The sequence below is a fragment of the Perna viridis genome, chromosome 14 (genome assembly GCF_037379345.1).
Source record: "Perna viridis isolate PV_CMFRI_1.1 ecotype Kerala chromosome 14, ASM3737934v1, whole genome shotgun sequence".
NCBI classification, from domain to species: Eukaryota; Metazoa; Mollusca; class Bivalvia; order Mytilida; family Mytilidae; genus Perna; species Perna viridis.
The window spans coordinates 19466731-19483108 of record NC_142458.1 but is presented as its reverse complement, the minus strand read 5'-3'; the positions used below and the strand labels follow the sequence as shown (position 1 = coordinate 19483108).

At 33.5% G+C, this 16378-nt stretch overlaps 2 protein-coding genes across 3 annotated transcripts; both read left to right on the top strand.

Annotated features, from left to right (window-relative positions):
• The first annotated feature begins 3749 nt into the window (after window positions 1-3749).
• Window positions 3750-7337, top strand: LOC148598533 (uncharacterized). Its single transcript, XM_088562446.1, has 3 exons — window positions 3750-3809; window positions 4431-4694; window positions 5508-7337. Exons 2-3 carry the CDS (start codon window positions 4491-4493, stop codon window positions 5667-5669), a joined length of 366 nt encoding a protein of 121 aa, XP_088418572.1. The 5' UTR covers window positions 3750-3809; window positions 4431-4490; the 3' UTR covers window positions 5670-7337.
• Window positions 7338-8192: 855 nt separating this feature from the next.
• On the top strand, window positions 8193-16038 carry LOC148598532 (uncharacterized). Of its 2 annotated transcripts, XM_088562444.1 has the most exons (5): window positions 8193-8330; window positions 8820-8888; window positions 9673-10141; window positions 10765-11117; window positions 13490-16038. In XM_088562444.1, exons 3-5 carry the CDS (start codon window positions 10105-10107, stop codon window positions 13604-13606), a joined length of 507 nt encoding a protein of 168 aa, XP_088418570.1. In that variant the 5' UTR covers window positions 8193-8330; window positions 8820-8888; window positions 9673-10104; the 3' UTR covers window positions 13607-16038. The 2 variants fall into 2 exon arrangements, with proteins under 2 accessions (XP_088418570.1, XP_088418571.1); XM_088562445.1 differs by lacking the exons at window positions 8193-8330; window positions 8820-8888 and having other exon boundaries at window positions 9467-10141.
• Window positions 16039-16378: the final 340 nt, after the last annotated feature.

Here is a 16378-nt window from a genome sequence, read left to right as displayed (position 1 = left end):
GATCCTTAATCTCAGTTTCCGCTATATAGATGACGTATTATCTTTAAACAATCCTAATATTTCGGGGATTTGATACATCGCATCTACTCCAAAGAACTTGAGTTAAAGGATACTACAGACACTGTGAGGTCAGTCTCATATCTTGGTCTACACGTAGAAAACGATGTTAAGGGAAACCTATTGACCAAACTTTACGACAAACGTGATGACTTTGTCAACTTTCCTTTCATCAGAGGCAACATCCCTTCTGCACCTGCGTATGGAATGTTCATATCGCAACTCATACGTTATGCTAGAACTTGCCAAAACTATGCAGACTTTTCGTATCGCGCAAGACTTCTAAAAGGTAGGCTTATGGAACAGGGTAAAGTTTCTACAAGATTGACGTCATCACTACAGAAGTTGTATGGTCGTCATCATGAACTAGTGAATCGTTAGGGTGTATCCATCTGCACCATGAAAACTGATTTTTTCAACGTGTCATAGTTTTCCTTTTCCTCTACCCAGGACTTGACTTTTAATGAGCAATTCGGCGGATGTTTCTAGAAAAACAGAGGACGCTTACCCTACCAGGGCACCTGGTCAATGCTCCCAGTTTTTAGTGGAGTCACACTTGCTCAATAGAACTTTGGTTCCCTTGATTACTCTTACAAAAAGACTGCTAGTTCAGTTATTTTGCGTTTCAATTTAATGTTTTCTATTAATTTGGCAATGCACATAAAGTTCAAACACTGTTTTTGGTAGAAATAGGTACAAGGTGCTGTAAGCCCGGCAAACAACGAAAGTTTGTTTTTTTTGTTATTGTTTATTTACTGGTAACTATTGTACTTTTTCTATATAAGTCTGTATTTTTTTTTCTCGAAAACTGTACTTTCATATTTCATTTAAATTGACCAAATCAAAAATGACTACTTTTTAAAGTAGCAATTACATACAAAATCTTATTAATAACTTTGTTTCAAAAAGTAAAACATCCGAGTTACAAAATAGGACTGATTATGTAGTTTTTAAACGTTTCGTAATCAGAAATTAAAGAACATGTAGTTACTGCTTGAATGGTTTTAATCGTAGTTTTATATGCGACAGTTAGTCGTATAATTTGGAAACATTTTTTACAGACTACTCCGTTTGATGGAAATAGTTAACTTAAATTGAAAACGACACGTCGTAAAGACACTATGGTGGTTGGCATTTCCTTTGATGACATAAAATCAGCCAGTAATTCGGTAATTGATGAATCAGTACTGATTATTGATGACATTTCCGTATCAACCGTTGATGCATCCTATTCTACTATCAAATCTTTAGATAATATTATGACAAAGAAAGCTACAATTGTTCATGTTAAAAAGGTCTGTGATATATCCAAAAACCAAACATAACGTTGATACATCATGTGTCAGGCATGAATTAGCTAATGGAGGGTGTTCAGCAAAACAGGAAGACAACTTACTAAAACATTCTGACATACAAATAAAAACCTTTAGGATAACAAACAGAATTGATATCAAGGCCCTAACAGAGAACAAAAATGCTGAAATTATTGGTGGAGCAAGTAATAGTATCGATCAAACATGTGCTAACGCATCGTGGGAAATTAGAGCATTTTTCACGTGCCTCTTAATAGCAGTACAAACTGTTCTCCTTACAGGACCAATCAACTACGGTTTCTGGGTGGATGTTGTCACACGGAATCCTTCCAGTCTTCAACTCAAGTTTATTTTGGGGTTTTCATACCTCCTAGCAGGTCTAATGAACCTATTTGTATATACATGGAGATTTCAGGAGGTTCGGAAAGAATTCCGACATTTTGACTGTGGGAAAGAGTAATCAAGGGAACCAAAAATTGACAAATTGACACAATTTAAGATTTGAATTCTCCAAAACAATCATCAATCTTTTCTTCATCCTGAACATGGGAAGTACCATATGCTATGCAGTATTATCTGCTATGATTTTAGAGTTTGAAATGTAAGAACTCCATAAAGTTTCATCAAAATCTTTTTAGTAAATAACTCGACATATCATAAAATGTTCAATTGATGCCAATTTATTTAAAAGTTTAATGTGAATGAAAACACATTTATTTTAAATATCAGTAATTTCTATTTGGTTTTGTTTCCGATGTAGCACTCGAATTAAGTATATGGTTTTAAATTCTTATCGTATCGTTAAGTCAATGATAATGTTCATCAATTTTCAATACCCGAAGCTTCTAACAGCCAAAAGAAGCTAAGACAGACGTAAGTCAATTAGAATATCTAAATGTATGAATCACCCATTCTATTTTACATGATGCAATTGGGAACGGATTTTTGGTCAATTTATAATGGAGCATTGGATTTGAGACAATGTAAAATGGAGTATTGGAAATGGGGTAACTGAGAAAAGATAGTAGAGTGGAACACAGGCAACTGAGAATGATTTATAAATGGGGCGTGAGGCATGGGGTAATGCAGAATGAAGAATGTGCCATGCGCAACACAGAATGGGGCTTGGGCACTGGAGAGTGGAGAATGAGGCACTGAGCGACGGAGAATGAAGTATGGCACACGGGGTAACGGAGAATGGGAAATGGGGAATATATGGCAGTTTAAATTGGGAATCGAAATTAATAAGACATATATTTATAATAAACATATTTTAATTCTTTTTTTATTATTGTATTGTATATTGATTATTATTATTATTATTATTATTATTATCTTTTCAAGCTTTCTAAGTTATTGTGCTTCAATTTCTTATATAAGTTTTTAAAACTTATCGAAGTTTTCGATATCCTAGCAAATGAAATATCTATAGGAATAGCCATTTTAAAAATAAAAGTTTACAAAATTACAGTAAATAATAATAATTTTTGTAATAATAACTGAAAAGAACAGTCAGCTGATAATACAATGATGCATACCCATACGGTTTATATTCATAATTTTAAACCGATGATTAATCATGGTACAACACTGTAGAAGCAAATTTTATTTAAAACAAAAAGATTTATTTAGACGCCACGTCGAATACTCACAATAATTGCTTAGAATATTAGAATATGCTGCAATTTTCATATATTCACGATGTGTAGCAATCAAAATAAAAGAAATTAAGAACACCAATAGTATGGCATGAGGCAAATAATGATAAAGATATCGAAAGAAAATAGGGTTTATAAGTCTCGCTCTAGTTACTATTTCCCTTCCGGAATTTCGGATGTAGAATGAATTGAAGTCCGGAGACCGCTCTGCATTTTATTGTTTACTTCCGGGAAATCGAAACGCTGCTTCACGATGCGAAATCTTCTATTTTATGCTTTTCTTTATATTTTTATCCTGTAGAACTAGATAATTGTCATGTTTTACCAGTACCTTTACACACAAAGATATTTTGCTTTTAATATTGAACTCAAAACTATGTTAATGACGAATCCCCATGCATTTAAATGGTAGATGAGGACCCATTCTCATGAAACCTCGGGGTCACGTGGCGAGACTTACATACCCATCAAGCAATATATTACTCCTCATTTTGAGTTGCATTTTTGTTCTCTTTTTAACATCTGTTTCTATTTATAAGTAAAAAAGAACTTATAATCAACCTAAAAAAGTATAATGATATGGGCTTCTTTCATTCAGTTTTCAGTACTTTGATGATTTATTGTATTGTGATATCTACCGACTATTATATGTTCTTACATGGACCAGATTTGACCTTTAACCTTTTACAAGATGGTATCAATCTATTATTTCAAAACAATACAAAAATTTAAACACATGAACAACTTGTTGGGAACGCCATTGAGGAAGACGTGATAAGAGGTTTGTATATTTAAATTACACAATAAATATCAAAATGATGAATTTTGTATATTTCGTTTTGGTCGGCGGTGTAGTAATTGCTTCAGATATTATATATTCTCGATCTCTTCTTGTTGTAAATTCTAAAAACCTTCCATTCTAAATAAATTCGTATTCGTATCGATCATTAAGTATGGTCTGAATAATATACATTACAACTTTGCATATGTGTTTCATGCCCTTTTATGATTATGGTTGTAGACCAGTGGCAGATCCAGGATTTAAGCATTGGGGGGTAAATAGAATTAAAGACCAAGCGAAGCGAGGCAAGAAAGTTTTCGGTGTAGAAGTTGTGAAAAAAAATAACGCAAATAAATATTATTCCCGAATTTTATGGGTGTGTACCCCGGGTCCGCCTAAATTGATTTTTGCTGGTAGATACACGACGCAAGAAATTAAATGATGTTTAAACAATAATGAGCATTAATAAGCAAATGTGGTATGAAAATGTAAGCCGTAATTGTGTTACGAAGAAAATGTTGAAAATTGTTAATATCATGAATAAGGGTTATTAGATAATAAGCACCAAAAACAGTTGATTGGCGTAGCATGTTATTGCTGTTGTTTACATTTCATAACTAGTAACATCACCATGGTAACCAAATTCAATGAGCCAGAACGAGTCCGAAACTAGACCTAGATATGGCGGACGACATATTCAAAAAAAAATCGGATGACATATTTGCACCGAGTAACGACGATATCTTTAAGAAATCAGATGACGTACTGGCAAAGAAAGCGAGATACAATGCAGATATTTTCAAAAACAGAAATGATATATTCCAAAGTCCTGGCTTTACTGTTAACATTTTTCCTGAAGAGGGAGAAAAACCGGAGAAAATAGTGGTATATATCATATATTTAGATAAACTATACGTAGTTACGTTTTGTTTTATTTTATTCTTTTTGTTTTTGTTTCTGTTTTTGTTTTTTTTTTTCTTGTTTATGCAATCCCTTTATCACACACCTAAACCTATACAATATACCCCATTTTGTGATCCTTAAAGAAAGAGTAATCAAGGGATCCAAGGTTATAGCTGTAATCAAAAGAATGTAATCCAGGGACAAAGACCAGACATGGAAAACAGACATACACAACAAAGAACATAAGACGAATACTTTCAGAACAAAAACGTATGACTTAATTATATGTACATGTATCATATATATCTAATACTTAATATGAAGTTTTAAATTGAAAAAAAAATATAAAACATTGGACACCTCTACTTTAATTCAATATTTGTTGTAACAGAACTGGGATTCTCTATGCATCTTTGGGTGATATAGTATTAGGTATTTTCAAAATATATTATATACCATGTGTTGAATTATAGGCGATTCCATGTCAGTTGTAGGAAAGAGTCGCCAAGCTACCTTTTATGTTTCGGATTAAGCATTACATAGTTCTTAAGGTGGTAGACCTAGGGTAAGGGACATAACTCTTGAAATCGGTGATATGTTTGTATCATATTCAAATTCATCAAAGCCCTTCAAGCTGTAATTTGAAACAAAATGAAATCAGTCCAAGTTACTCTGATGCTTACATGAGATTGATGTAAAATACTGAATACAAACGTTCCAATAATTTGTAAGAGTTGTGTCCCTTACCCTGGGTCTACCTCCTTAAAATATTTTCCATGTTTGTTTATTTCGTAGACAGCAGATATATTAGATCGTGGGAAATACAGGAAAAGAATGTGTCATGCCAAAACTGTCAGCCGGACACTTGGACTATACTTAAATAATGATAACTCAGATGAGCCTAAAACCAAGACTGAAAAACCAAAACAAGTGACGATTAAAGAAGATTGGGATTAATACATCTTTTATCTACTGGAGTGGACCTATGGTGTCCGGTGGTTGTAACCCGCTCCATTTTTTCTTACTGGACAACTTTGTGCAATTTTTTGGAAAAGTTATACAAAGTTACATGGGAACCCTCTTTTACAGATTTTCCAATCCGCCCGAAGGTCCGAACAGCGTCTGAAGTTCGAATTCACTCTAGACGCTGCAAACAGCCTTCTAAGAAAATGCAAGAATCTTGCATAGTAGGTAAGAAGTAAATGATTTTACGCGACTTTATCCGATTGTCAAATGACGTATGATTTGATTAACGCCCAAGAATTTCGAAAGGCCTGTCTGCAGCGGTCAGTAATAAAGGAGACGAACGTCTGCCGCTGCATGGCAACTTACAGTTGCGCTTGTAGGAAATTAAAATACTTAGATCTGACGGAAGATTAATTAATAGAATACATTCAATGCATTTGGAAGTTACAAGACTGATAATCTAGATCGTATAGGGCTATGAACTATAGAGCAGTGTAGGTCAAATTCCAGGTAATTAGAAAACCAATCGTATCGAAGTGACAACAGTACTTTCTTAAGAGATTTTTTTCTGACATTAAATGTTTTTTTTTGTTGTTATTGTCGTACCTTCCAATTCAGAATATGTGTAATAATTATTGTATATGTTTTATTAAGGTCTTTCCCTACATGGGAAAGACCTTATTGTTTGTCTAATGTTTTTTTTTAATTATCCTTTCGTCATTTGCAAAATTTACTTTGACACGGTCCCCCTATTCATCTTTCAAGATATCATTACCAACTTTGGACATCCATAGAACTCATTTAGTACTTTTACAAGATGACCCTGTGAAGAATTCCATTATCCATTGTAGAAGTTATCTCCCTTTTATTACCTTTTTTTTTCAATGTGGTCCCTCGAACTCAATTTTCAGGATATGATGACCATATTTGGTGAACATGTAGATGTTATCAGTTCAATTAGGAAATGACCCTGCTAAGGATATAATTATCATCTATAAGAGTTATGTCCCTTTAAAACAATTTCTTTCAATTTCTCATATCTTGAAAACCATGATAGATAGAATAAATCTAGAAACGGTTTCGTGTACATAAGCAGACGACCTATACTAATAAACATGAATTTGTATTTTGTTATCAACCCATACGGGAAAATTTATATTTCTAGAACCGGAAGTTGCAGAGACATGGAACCTTCATCAATGATCTTTGATCCATGTGACCTTTCATTTGCATCCAAGGTCAAAGGTCATAGGGTGCTAGAAAGCTTTCTCACCGCAAACTACAGACCTTAATATTAAGAAAACGATAAGAGATAAGTATATGCATACCACGTATAAAATGACCCTCTCGATAAGCCCTACATTTTGAGACCAAATTTACACCTGTCAGACCGTCTGTTCAAACGTTATGACAATTTAAATGTTTTGCAGAATCCGATTTGTGACCTAGACATATATGTATGACAATAGAACTTGTTAGTTTTTTGAAGGTCAAGTAATCCTAAGATGTATGGTGGTAGTTTCATGTCTTTACGACTTCCGGTTCTAGCGTTTGTTATTACATCATATTTTAATAATCATTGGGCTCAAAATGAGCTCTGCAATTGCGTAAATTGTTTTGTAATTTTTTTGCATCTGTTCTGTAAATTATCATACAATTTTCAGATTTGAGACTGGATCTATTTTAATTTTAGTTTTTGAAGGCGGGGGTACATATTTTAAAATCCACAACAGACACACAAATGATCATTCCACAGAATGAAAGATCTGCTTGAGTATAACTGTTTGACAAAATACTAAGGACCAATATAAAAAATCAACGATGCTACAACAACTTAAAATTTTCATATTTTCCAATGGTTTTGTATATTTCGTCAATATCTATTTATAGATTTGATATGGCACCATTTTTTATAACTTCGTCGAAGGGGGTCTAGAATGTGATATATCATTTTGAAGGTCTAAATGAGCACATTTCAAAAATCAGAGTTTCAACTGCGATAAGTCATATATGTCCGAAGAGTATACGGTCATAAAGTGCAAAAATTTAAAGTTCTTAGAGTGTAAGGTTGTTGCATATCAAATGAAAGGTCTTAAAGCGTACATCCGAAATATCGATATTTTGTCCCGAAATAAATGAGTTAGATGAGGTCAACGAGTGCAAAACTTAAGTTTTGTTATATAGTAAAGTTGTCGCATATCAAATTATAAGTCGTAACATGTACATCATGCACAAATATTAATGTTGTTATACGGAAAAAGAACCCAGTTGGGGTTAATTAGTACAAAATGCTAAAGTTCACAGAAAGTAGGGTTGTTGTATATCAAATAAAAGGTCGTCAAGTTTACATTACAAAAATCATGATGGAAACATCGACATTTGACTAGGTCACCAAGTGCAGAAAAACAAACTTTTGTAGAAGGTAGTATGTTATAAATTAAACCGAATGTCTTTACGTGTATATTACAAAAGATAGTTTTCAAGGTAAAGATCTTTCAATTATATAACAAACAATTGACATAATGGTTGGTCTTAAACGATGGTTTAACTTATCTTTTGGAAGATAATATTCCTGAAATCGAAAAGAAGAGAATTGTATATGGTCTGAAATCAACATACAAGGATTGTTATCAAATTAAGGCAACGCATAAGGTAAAGTTTTGAAGAAAAAACAAACAAATATCTAGTCAAGCTTCAAATTTTGACACTATGAATGAAAAAAAATCGTAGACAATCATCTCACATTAAAATATTAAGTTCCTAGTAAGCCACCATTTTAATTACAGTTGGTGCTGGAAGATGTAAATTACAATTAAATGTTACTGGACACAAAAGCCCAAGCACACTCGAGATTAAAATAATCTGTACCTTCGCGATTTCTATAAGTTGGACTATATTCGACTTTATTTTTACCCTCAAACATGATTTAAAGTACTGATCTAGCGTAATTATGTGCATTAACTAATCATAAATTGTATCCATTTAAATATCCGTAATCATGAATTTTTGAATGAGATCGTGTTCTGTAAAACTTATCAGATGTAGATTTTTTAAACCTAACACCAAATCAAATACCGGAACCGTGATTAAATTATATGGGGAACATTTCAAAATAAATTTTCACTTTGTATAATTTCATAGTGTGGTAAATAATAGAGCAACGGAGTACAAATTCTGATGTTCCAAATGATCGTGAAAAAGCACAGAAAAGTAAGGAAAATATATCAAGGTGTACATATCGACTTGGTTTGGCGCATTGCTGTACAAACTTATTCTTTTGAGGGTCTGAGTTACCCACCTGTGTACAAGACATAATAAGTTTTATCCACGTAATTTCGTTTTCATTTTTTTTTTTTACTTTTAAGAAGAGAAATTTAGGGTCATGATAAACATATCTTTAGACAACGCTATTTTAGTGACATTCGAGAGCTACTTAAATAATGATCACAAATGCTATAAATAATATTATGGTCAGTTGTGGATCCAGGAGTGGCAATACAACCCCTTCCTCCTTTTGAAATTTTGTTATTTCCGTGAAAAAAAATGGGCACAAATAAGCATATATTAGCCTGGGATGCCGTTTTTCTGGATCCCCCTGGAACCTCCCCTTTTTTCAAAATCCCAGGATCCGCCCCAGTTACCGTTATCGAATAAAATATCGAATATTGAAAAAGTATTCAGATAGAAAATTATCGTTCTGCGCTTTCAATTTAAGTGCTAACCTGTTTGAAACTTTACCTCCAGTCATAAATATTTCATGTACTTGATCTACAAATTTATCGATATTTCTTCAAATATAATGAATTTTATGGCATTTCAAGTCAACATTGATTACGGAGTAAAACATTACATGCCTAAACCAAAGTAAAAAGTGGCATATATTAAAACAATTTTGGAATTTTCCCTTTAAAATGTCAAATTTGAAATTTAAAAATCGAATAATTTAGCCTTGAATGGAGAACTTGTGTTTTATTACCTTCTTTTAAATCAACAGTGTACATATAGAAATAGGACTGGGACGTGACGCACTTTTGTTTGTCATGGAGTTTATGGATATACAAACAATAAAAGAGATTTGTAAAACAAAATACACGATTTAACAGAAAGATTCTGATTTGTTTCGTGAATTTGAAGATGTGTTGTAATTAACTAAGGACTACATCCACAGCCTAACAAGTCTACGACGATTCTTATAATAGACTGTTTGCTTAAACCGAATTTTTTGGTAAATTTTGTGTTACCTCTGTTGTGCTTGGAATTATACTGCTTTTACCTACGACTTTGGTATAAATCAAAGCAAGGACGATATTTTAACGTTGTTTGTGTATGAAATAGTTTTCTTGCGAAGTGAATTTGCGATATGAGAACAAATGTGATTTCTGACAGAATGTGAATACCAACGAATACTAATAGAAGATACTAGAACATGTCTATGAAGTTCAACACAGAGAAAAGTATAACTTGTGAGTTTTATTATTTGTATAGACGACAAAGAGTCTAATATATTCAGCATACATTTTCCACATCGAGCAGCATTTAAGTAAAAGTGGGGAACATTCTAGGTTAATGTCAACAAGTCTTTCAAATTCGATCACTTTTGAAGAATTGTCATCGTTCTGGTCTCTGAAAGTGGTTACAGTTTTGGATTTAGGTTATAAATACACCGTGTTCAGTGTGAAAATTTCATCACTGACCGAACCTCGAACAGAGCACAATCTGTGAATAGTATTATTCATACACACGCAAATATAGTTCGTATATTTCACGTGAATGGAGCTTTATGTGCAAAATATGCATACAGTAAAAAATAAATTTGGTGTGATTTTAATGTTAAGTTCATTTCAAATGATTGTTATGTGCTAATTTTCAGTGATTTTAGATGAATACTGTCAAAAGATTTATTTTAACGTCATGCTTAGTCAACGTGAACATTACCCCAGTAATAATCCTCTAAATATTCTTTAAAATAGATGTTAGTTAATTAACTCCAGAACTGAAGACCTTCTTGTAGCTTGGTTATAATCAAGATATCAAAAAATTATAAATCATGTCAGTGTTAAAAAAATGAATTTTAATCTATTTTCAGCCGGTAAGTCTTACGAACCATCAAAAGTTGGAATAAGCAAGAAAAATGGATTATACCAGGTCGAAACGTACAATCCTTCAATGGACCCATTCGCTAAGCAGTCGACAAACAAACTCAGTGACCCTGCTGATCCATTTAAGCAAAAAGTAGGTTACGAACCAACTACATCAACAGATGACATAGCTAACCGAAAAGTAGAAGAGTACAAGGGACACAAATATGAAACGGTCTATGATTATGGGTTTCCGAATGACAAAAAGAGGGAAAAGAATAAAGAAGAACCTAAAAGAAAGAAAGATCCAGAGAAGCCCAAAGTTAAAAAAGAACCGAAAGCAAAACCGAAAGAAAGACCAGTACGTATATAGTAATTTCAGCCCTACCCCATCGGTGCACCTGGTCTTTAAACAAATTTTCCTCTGAGATTGAGTGGTTAGTTGTATCATTATGGCTGTTTTCTTCCTGTTAAAGAGTAATCAAGGGAAGTAAGATTCGAGCCGTAATCAAGAGAATATAATTATGAGCAACTCGGCGGATGTTTCAAGAAAAGCAGAGGACGCTTACCTTACCGGCGCATCTGGTCAATGTTCCTAGTTTTTATTAGAGTCAGAGTTGCTCAGTCACTTTTGTTGCTTTGTACGTATTATTTTGGTTGTTTAATGTTCTTTTTTATGTTTGTCTGTTTTCCATGTGTGGTTTTTGTCTATGGATAACATTCTTTTGGGTTTCGCTAGAAACTTGGTTCCCTTGATTACTCTTTTAAAGATAAAGACTACATACGATTGGAACATAACTTTTTAAAGATTTAAACTGGTCTGGAGCTGGCATGTCAGTTAACTGGTAGTATAGTCCTTAATTGGCACACTTGTGTAGTTTATATTCAGTTTCTTTATTTCCATTGTAACAAAGGACTCGGACCTTTTTTGACTGATTTTAGATGTGTTTAATTGTGTAATATTTTTTCCACAGTGACCAGATTTTAAAGAGGGAGAATTGTTATCATGCCAAAGTACTTTAACTCCGTCGCATTTATTTTTGCTCCTGTCCCAATTCAGGCTTCTGTATTTCTGTGTTTCGTTTTCACCTTTAGTTATTTTTGAGTCTTTCGCTGTATCTGTGTATAATGATGTTTTGGGGTCAGCTACAGCCTTCCCTGTGGTGTGAGCGTTTCCACGTCATTCATTGAAGACAAATGTATGGCCTTGAGCAAACATTTTCGTCCCGGTTAGGTTGTTGTCAATTTGACATATTCTCGTTATACATAGGGCAAACAGACGCACATAACAAAAAACATGAAATAACAAAAAAAAATTACACGTACAAAAATCAAAAGTAAATGAGCCACCAGTAATCTACTCAAATTTGGGAGCATGGGCCAGGTGTACAGTTAGGGTAGGCATTGTATTCGTGGCTTCAGTCACCATTCCCAATTATGTCGATTTTTTTTATACCACAATATCTTTATGCGGCTCTGTTTTCAATATAGTAAAACCTATTTAATCACAAACCTTTCGGACTGAGAAATTTGTTCTGTAAAGCAATGTATTTGGTTTACACAGGTTCAAAAGAGTTGAAATTGAAATCAAGAGACTTCGGAAGATGTTTGGTTTTCACATGTAACCAGTTTATCCATGTTTCGATTTATACAGGTTCCACTGTGCTTGTTTAATCTGTTCTTGCAAATAAGAGTATCAACAAAATTACGGAACACTAATCCGATCAATAGTCAAAAACAAGTCCAAAATTAAATCTGACAAAATAGATTATTACACCACCGGAGTAGCTGTTATCGCAAAGGTCCTGACGTGGTAAAGGCGTTTCAAACGAGATGGTGGGTTAAATCTAGGTTGTACAGCGCGCCAAACCTCAATATTCTATTGCGGTGTGAATATACTGGTATTTGCATGCTATAGTGTCATAATCGGTAAATCAGTGGTCACATCATTAGAAAGAATAGTTTTTAAAAAAGCAATCATTACTCATTGTTTTAGAAGAAACTGAGTAATGTGTATAGAAGTGTCGTGTTATGTCGTCGCTTATTACGTATAAAATACTTGTTTTCGATAACATAGAGGCTAACAGTGTTTGTGGTTACAGATAGTCTGTATTTACTAATGTATGTAGTTAAACAAGTTGTATGTTATCCTTTAAGAACTGACGTCATAATGATTCCATTTAGAATCAAAGTAAAACAAAAATCGAAATCAGAACGTGCATTATACTATAATTAAAAATAAACAAAAGCAAAATATTCTTTAAAAAAAAACAACTGATAAGAAATTATGCATATCAATTTATTTTATTTTTTTTTTCATATCTTCATAAAATTCAAGGTTGAATATTTGGTTATATAAGGAAATGTCAGTGGCGGATACGGAAATTGGACAATCAACATTCTTTTTGGAAAATTTGTTAATTTTGTGCAAATAAGGAATTAACCAAATTCCAGCAATGCTAGATGTTGTCTGGCAAGCTATTTCTGACTTAATTGGTGTCACTCTAACTGGAAGAACGGGCTCCCAACCTCTTACATTGAGGAGTAAGACACGCTACTTTTAAATTTATCGGACCCCACCCCTTTACATGAATTTCTGGATCCACCCCTGAGACATTTCATCTTAGTATTTCAAATTCAAATATACAAATATTACTCTTGATTTTTTAATTTAATATCCTTCCTTTTTATGATTTTTTGCTATTGTTACTACATGTGGTTTTTTTTATTCAGGAATCACCACTCCCTTACAATGCAGCGAAGAGCGTGTCGAGAACGCTCCAGATAATGACAAAGGGTAATCGAGTGCACCCATCCAAATCATACAATATGACCGACGGATTCGATTGACGAAGAACCGTAATCTACTTCCATCACTGTCTACAGAGGTGTGCAATATCGTGAAATATATATGTGTATAAACGGTTAAGCATTATCTCCCTTTGTATGTAAAAAATCTTTTATGTTATATATATTTTAACGGGAAGCGTTGTCTCTTCAAAATAATTTGCAAATTTGTTTAATTATTTATTGCATACTTTTTTACTTATCTTGTCATCTATACATGTGCCATAAAAATTGAACGATAAATTGGTTATGTTTTATTGACTTCAGTATACCAAATTATTAATTGGAACCACTCGGTAATTAATTCCGCAACACTGATCTTTTTTTAAAAATAATATATATATTATATATTATTAATTTTTTTACGAATACATTTTTGTACAATTTTCCTACATATTAAAATATCGATTGATCCGCATGCAGACCGTTCCACTTGTTAATAAGTATGTTTACATTATTCTCAATCTCCTCCGCAGACCGATTACTACAATGTATCACTTCGCTAGCTTAAGGTATAATATTTATCGGCAAACCTCGGGTGACTCCGCTACTCTACCGAGGGTACGGACTCGGCCGAAGTTGCGACGAGTGGTAATTCGGAATGACACGAAGTAGTCCCATTATTGCACCATATTATTCTCATAGAATACTAACTTGGTATCATCTGAAAACTGAATGATGAAGTAGTAGTCTACAAACTTCATTTTTTTCGTTGGAGGGTAAAACAAATTCTGAACATTACATTTAGCTAAATATCAAAAACGAAAGTAATGATTTCTGCACCTTTCTACTTTCATTTTATTTCTTAAAGGGCGCATAAGGTATGTTGACATTTTTTATGCGAGTTAAGGTAAAAGGTGACCATCATAATGAAACTCCTCCAGCACCATCATGTAAATTTTGTTATGAGCATTACAAATTGCTGATTTTAACATAGGAACTGATGGATATATGAACTAGTGGTACTACACCAATAGGCTCTGCTGCACAGTATGTGGAAAAGAGCACAGTGGCTACTCATTATTAAGCCGCAAAGCCTTTTCCCGTGTGCTGTACTAATTTGCATAAAGGAGTTGGGTATAACTCTGAGCTCTAACCCCACCCCTTATCAGCGTCATTGGGTATTAAATATATAGAGGTGTTGCGCCTCACGGCTTACCATCAGCATCCAAAAGTTTGTTTTGTAAACGCGGAACGTGAATTTGAATATATATGAAAAGCGACACTCGTCACAACTGCATAATTTTGTTTAATTGAGATAGAATAACTCACGTTTTGGCTATAATAGAGGCTTGCTACAAAAATCAGATATGCAGCCCGACAGACACAAAATACATATGAAGCCTCTCTGGTCCCAAATTATATCTGTTAAAACTTGTTTCCTATATCAAATGTGTTTCTAAACCTACTGATAGATCGAATGAAACATGTACCATGTATAATGCCACAGTGCACCACCATGGTGTGATTTCTTTTATCCAAGTGCGTTGGTTTTTTTGTTTTGTTTTGTTTTGTTTTGCTCTGTTTTGTTTTGTTTTTTGTTTTTGTTTTTGTTTTTTGTTTTTCATTAAGGCAATATGAACGTTGCTATTGTATATACATAGATTTTCTTATCAACCTCATCTTTTTTGTTCGAACATTTTGAGAAATCTGGGATAAAATGAGGTAATGGTAGCCTGAAACTGCCTTTCTTTTATAAATTTCTTGGTTAAAATACCTTCTTTTTTTCATTTCTGGATAGGTCCCTGAAATATTACAGCCCTTTCTGTTTGCTTTGATACGAGTGTGTGTGTGTGTGTGTTTTTTTTTTTTTTTTTAATTAACAAAAAAATCTAGTTTTGGTTTGTTGTATTTTCAATTATTTTTTGCTGCAAAATTTAATTTGTATTAAATTGTCTGTATTCAATTACTTTTTATTTTTCGTTTTGTAAGTTGTTATGTATTTCTCTCATGTGTTAGTTTTGCTGTGCGGGCAGGCCTGGGGCGGTTGAAAACTTTTTCCAGCAAGGTGGATGGTTTATTGCACTATTTTGTGCTGCTTTTATATAATTTGATATATTCTAACTATGGCTAGTGAAATGCATTCATTTCAGTCCATGTAAACATGTTTGTTTTTGTTGATTTTTTTACGATCAGTGCAGAAATACAAGACGACGTGTTCTCCTATCGCATGCGTAGTCATCATATGCAAATTACTAGTAAATATATTATTTGAAATGTGACAATTACTGAAGATAACAGTGTCACAAGTATGTTCGTTGCATTTACCTCGTCCTTTGTTTTTTCCGACTTGTCTACGAAGTATCCTGTATTAATTACGGAAATTTGCAATATTTATATGGTTGATATTCGTTTCATATTTATGAATTTTATGAACAATCCTCATGCAATACTTTGAATTTAGTTTCTTGTGTTGATTACATATACACATTTTGTTTCTATTTTTGTCAGTGCCCCGTGCAGGTCCGGGTGTCAAAAGAATAGGCCACCATCAGCGCTAAGCTTGTCGTAAAAGGCTACTAAATAGTGCTCAAAACCCTGGCCGGGGGCTAGGGCGCTCTGCCTAGATAGCAGCTGGGTTGTGTGCCCCAGGTAGTGGAATGGGGTACCCCTGGCATATTACATGCTGGGGTTGTCAAGCTATAATACGGAAAACCTTATCATCCCAACAATCAATCAAACAATCGATCCAATTTGTCAGTTTTCGTTGCTGTGTTTGAATATTGTGGTTTCAGTTACTTATCTTGTTTAACTTGAACAGATCGATTCAAGGGA

Coding starts and splice junctions, on each gene's coding strand:
- LOC148598532 (XM_088562444.1), top strand. CDS start 10,105: ATGTCTATGAAGTTCAACACAGAGAAAAGTATAACTT. Junction 10,142..10,764: donor CACAGAGAAAAGTATAACTT/GTGAGTTTTATT, acceptor ATCTATTTTCAG/CCGGTAAGTCTTACGAACCA. Junction 11,118..13,489: donor CAAAACCGAAAGAAAGACCA/GTACGTATATAG, acceptor TTTTTTATTCAG/GAATCACCACTCCCTTACAA.
- LOC148598533 (XM_088562446.1), top strand. CDS start 4,491: ATGGCGGACGACATATTCAAAAAAAAATCGGATGACATATTTGCACCG. Junction 4,695..5,507: donor AAAAACCGGAGAAAATAGTG/GTATATATCATA, acceptor TTTATTTCGTAG/ACAGCAGATATATTAGATCG.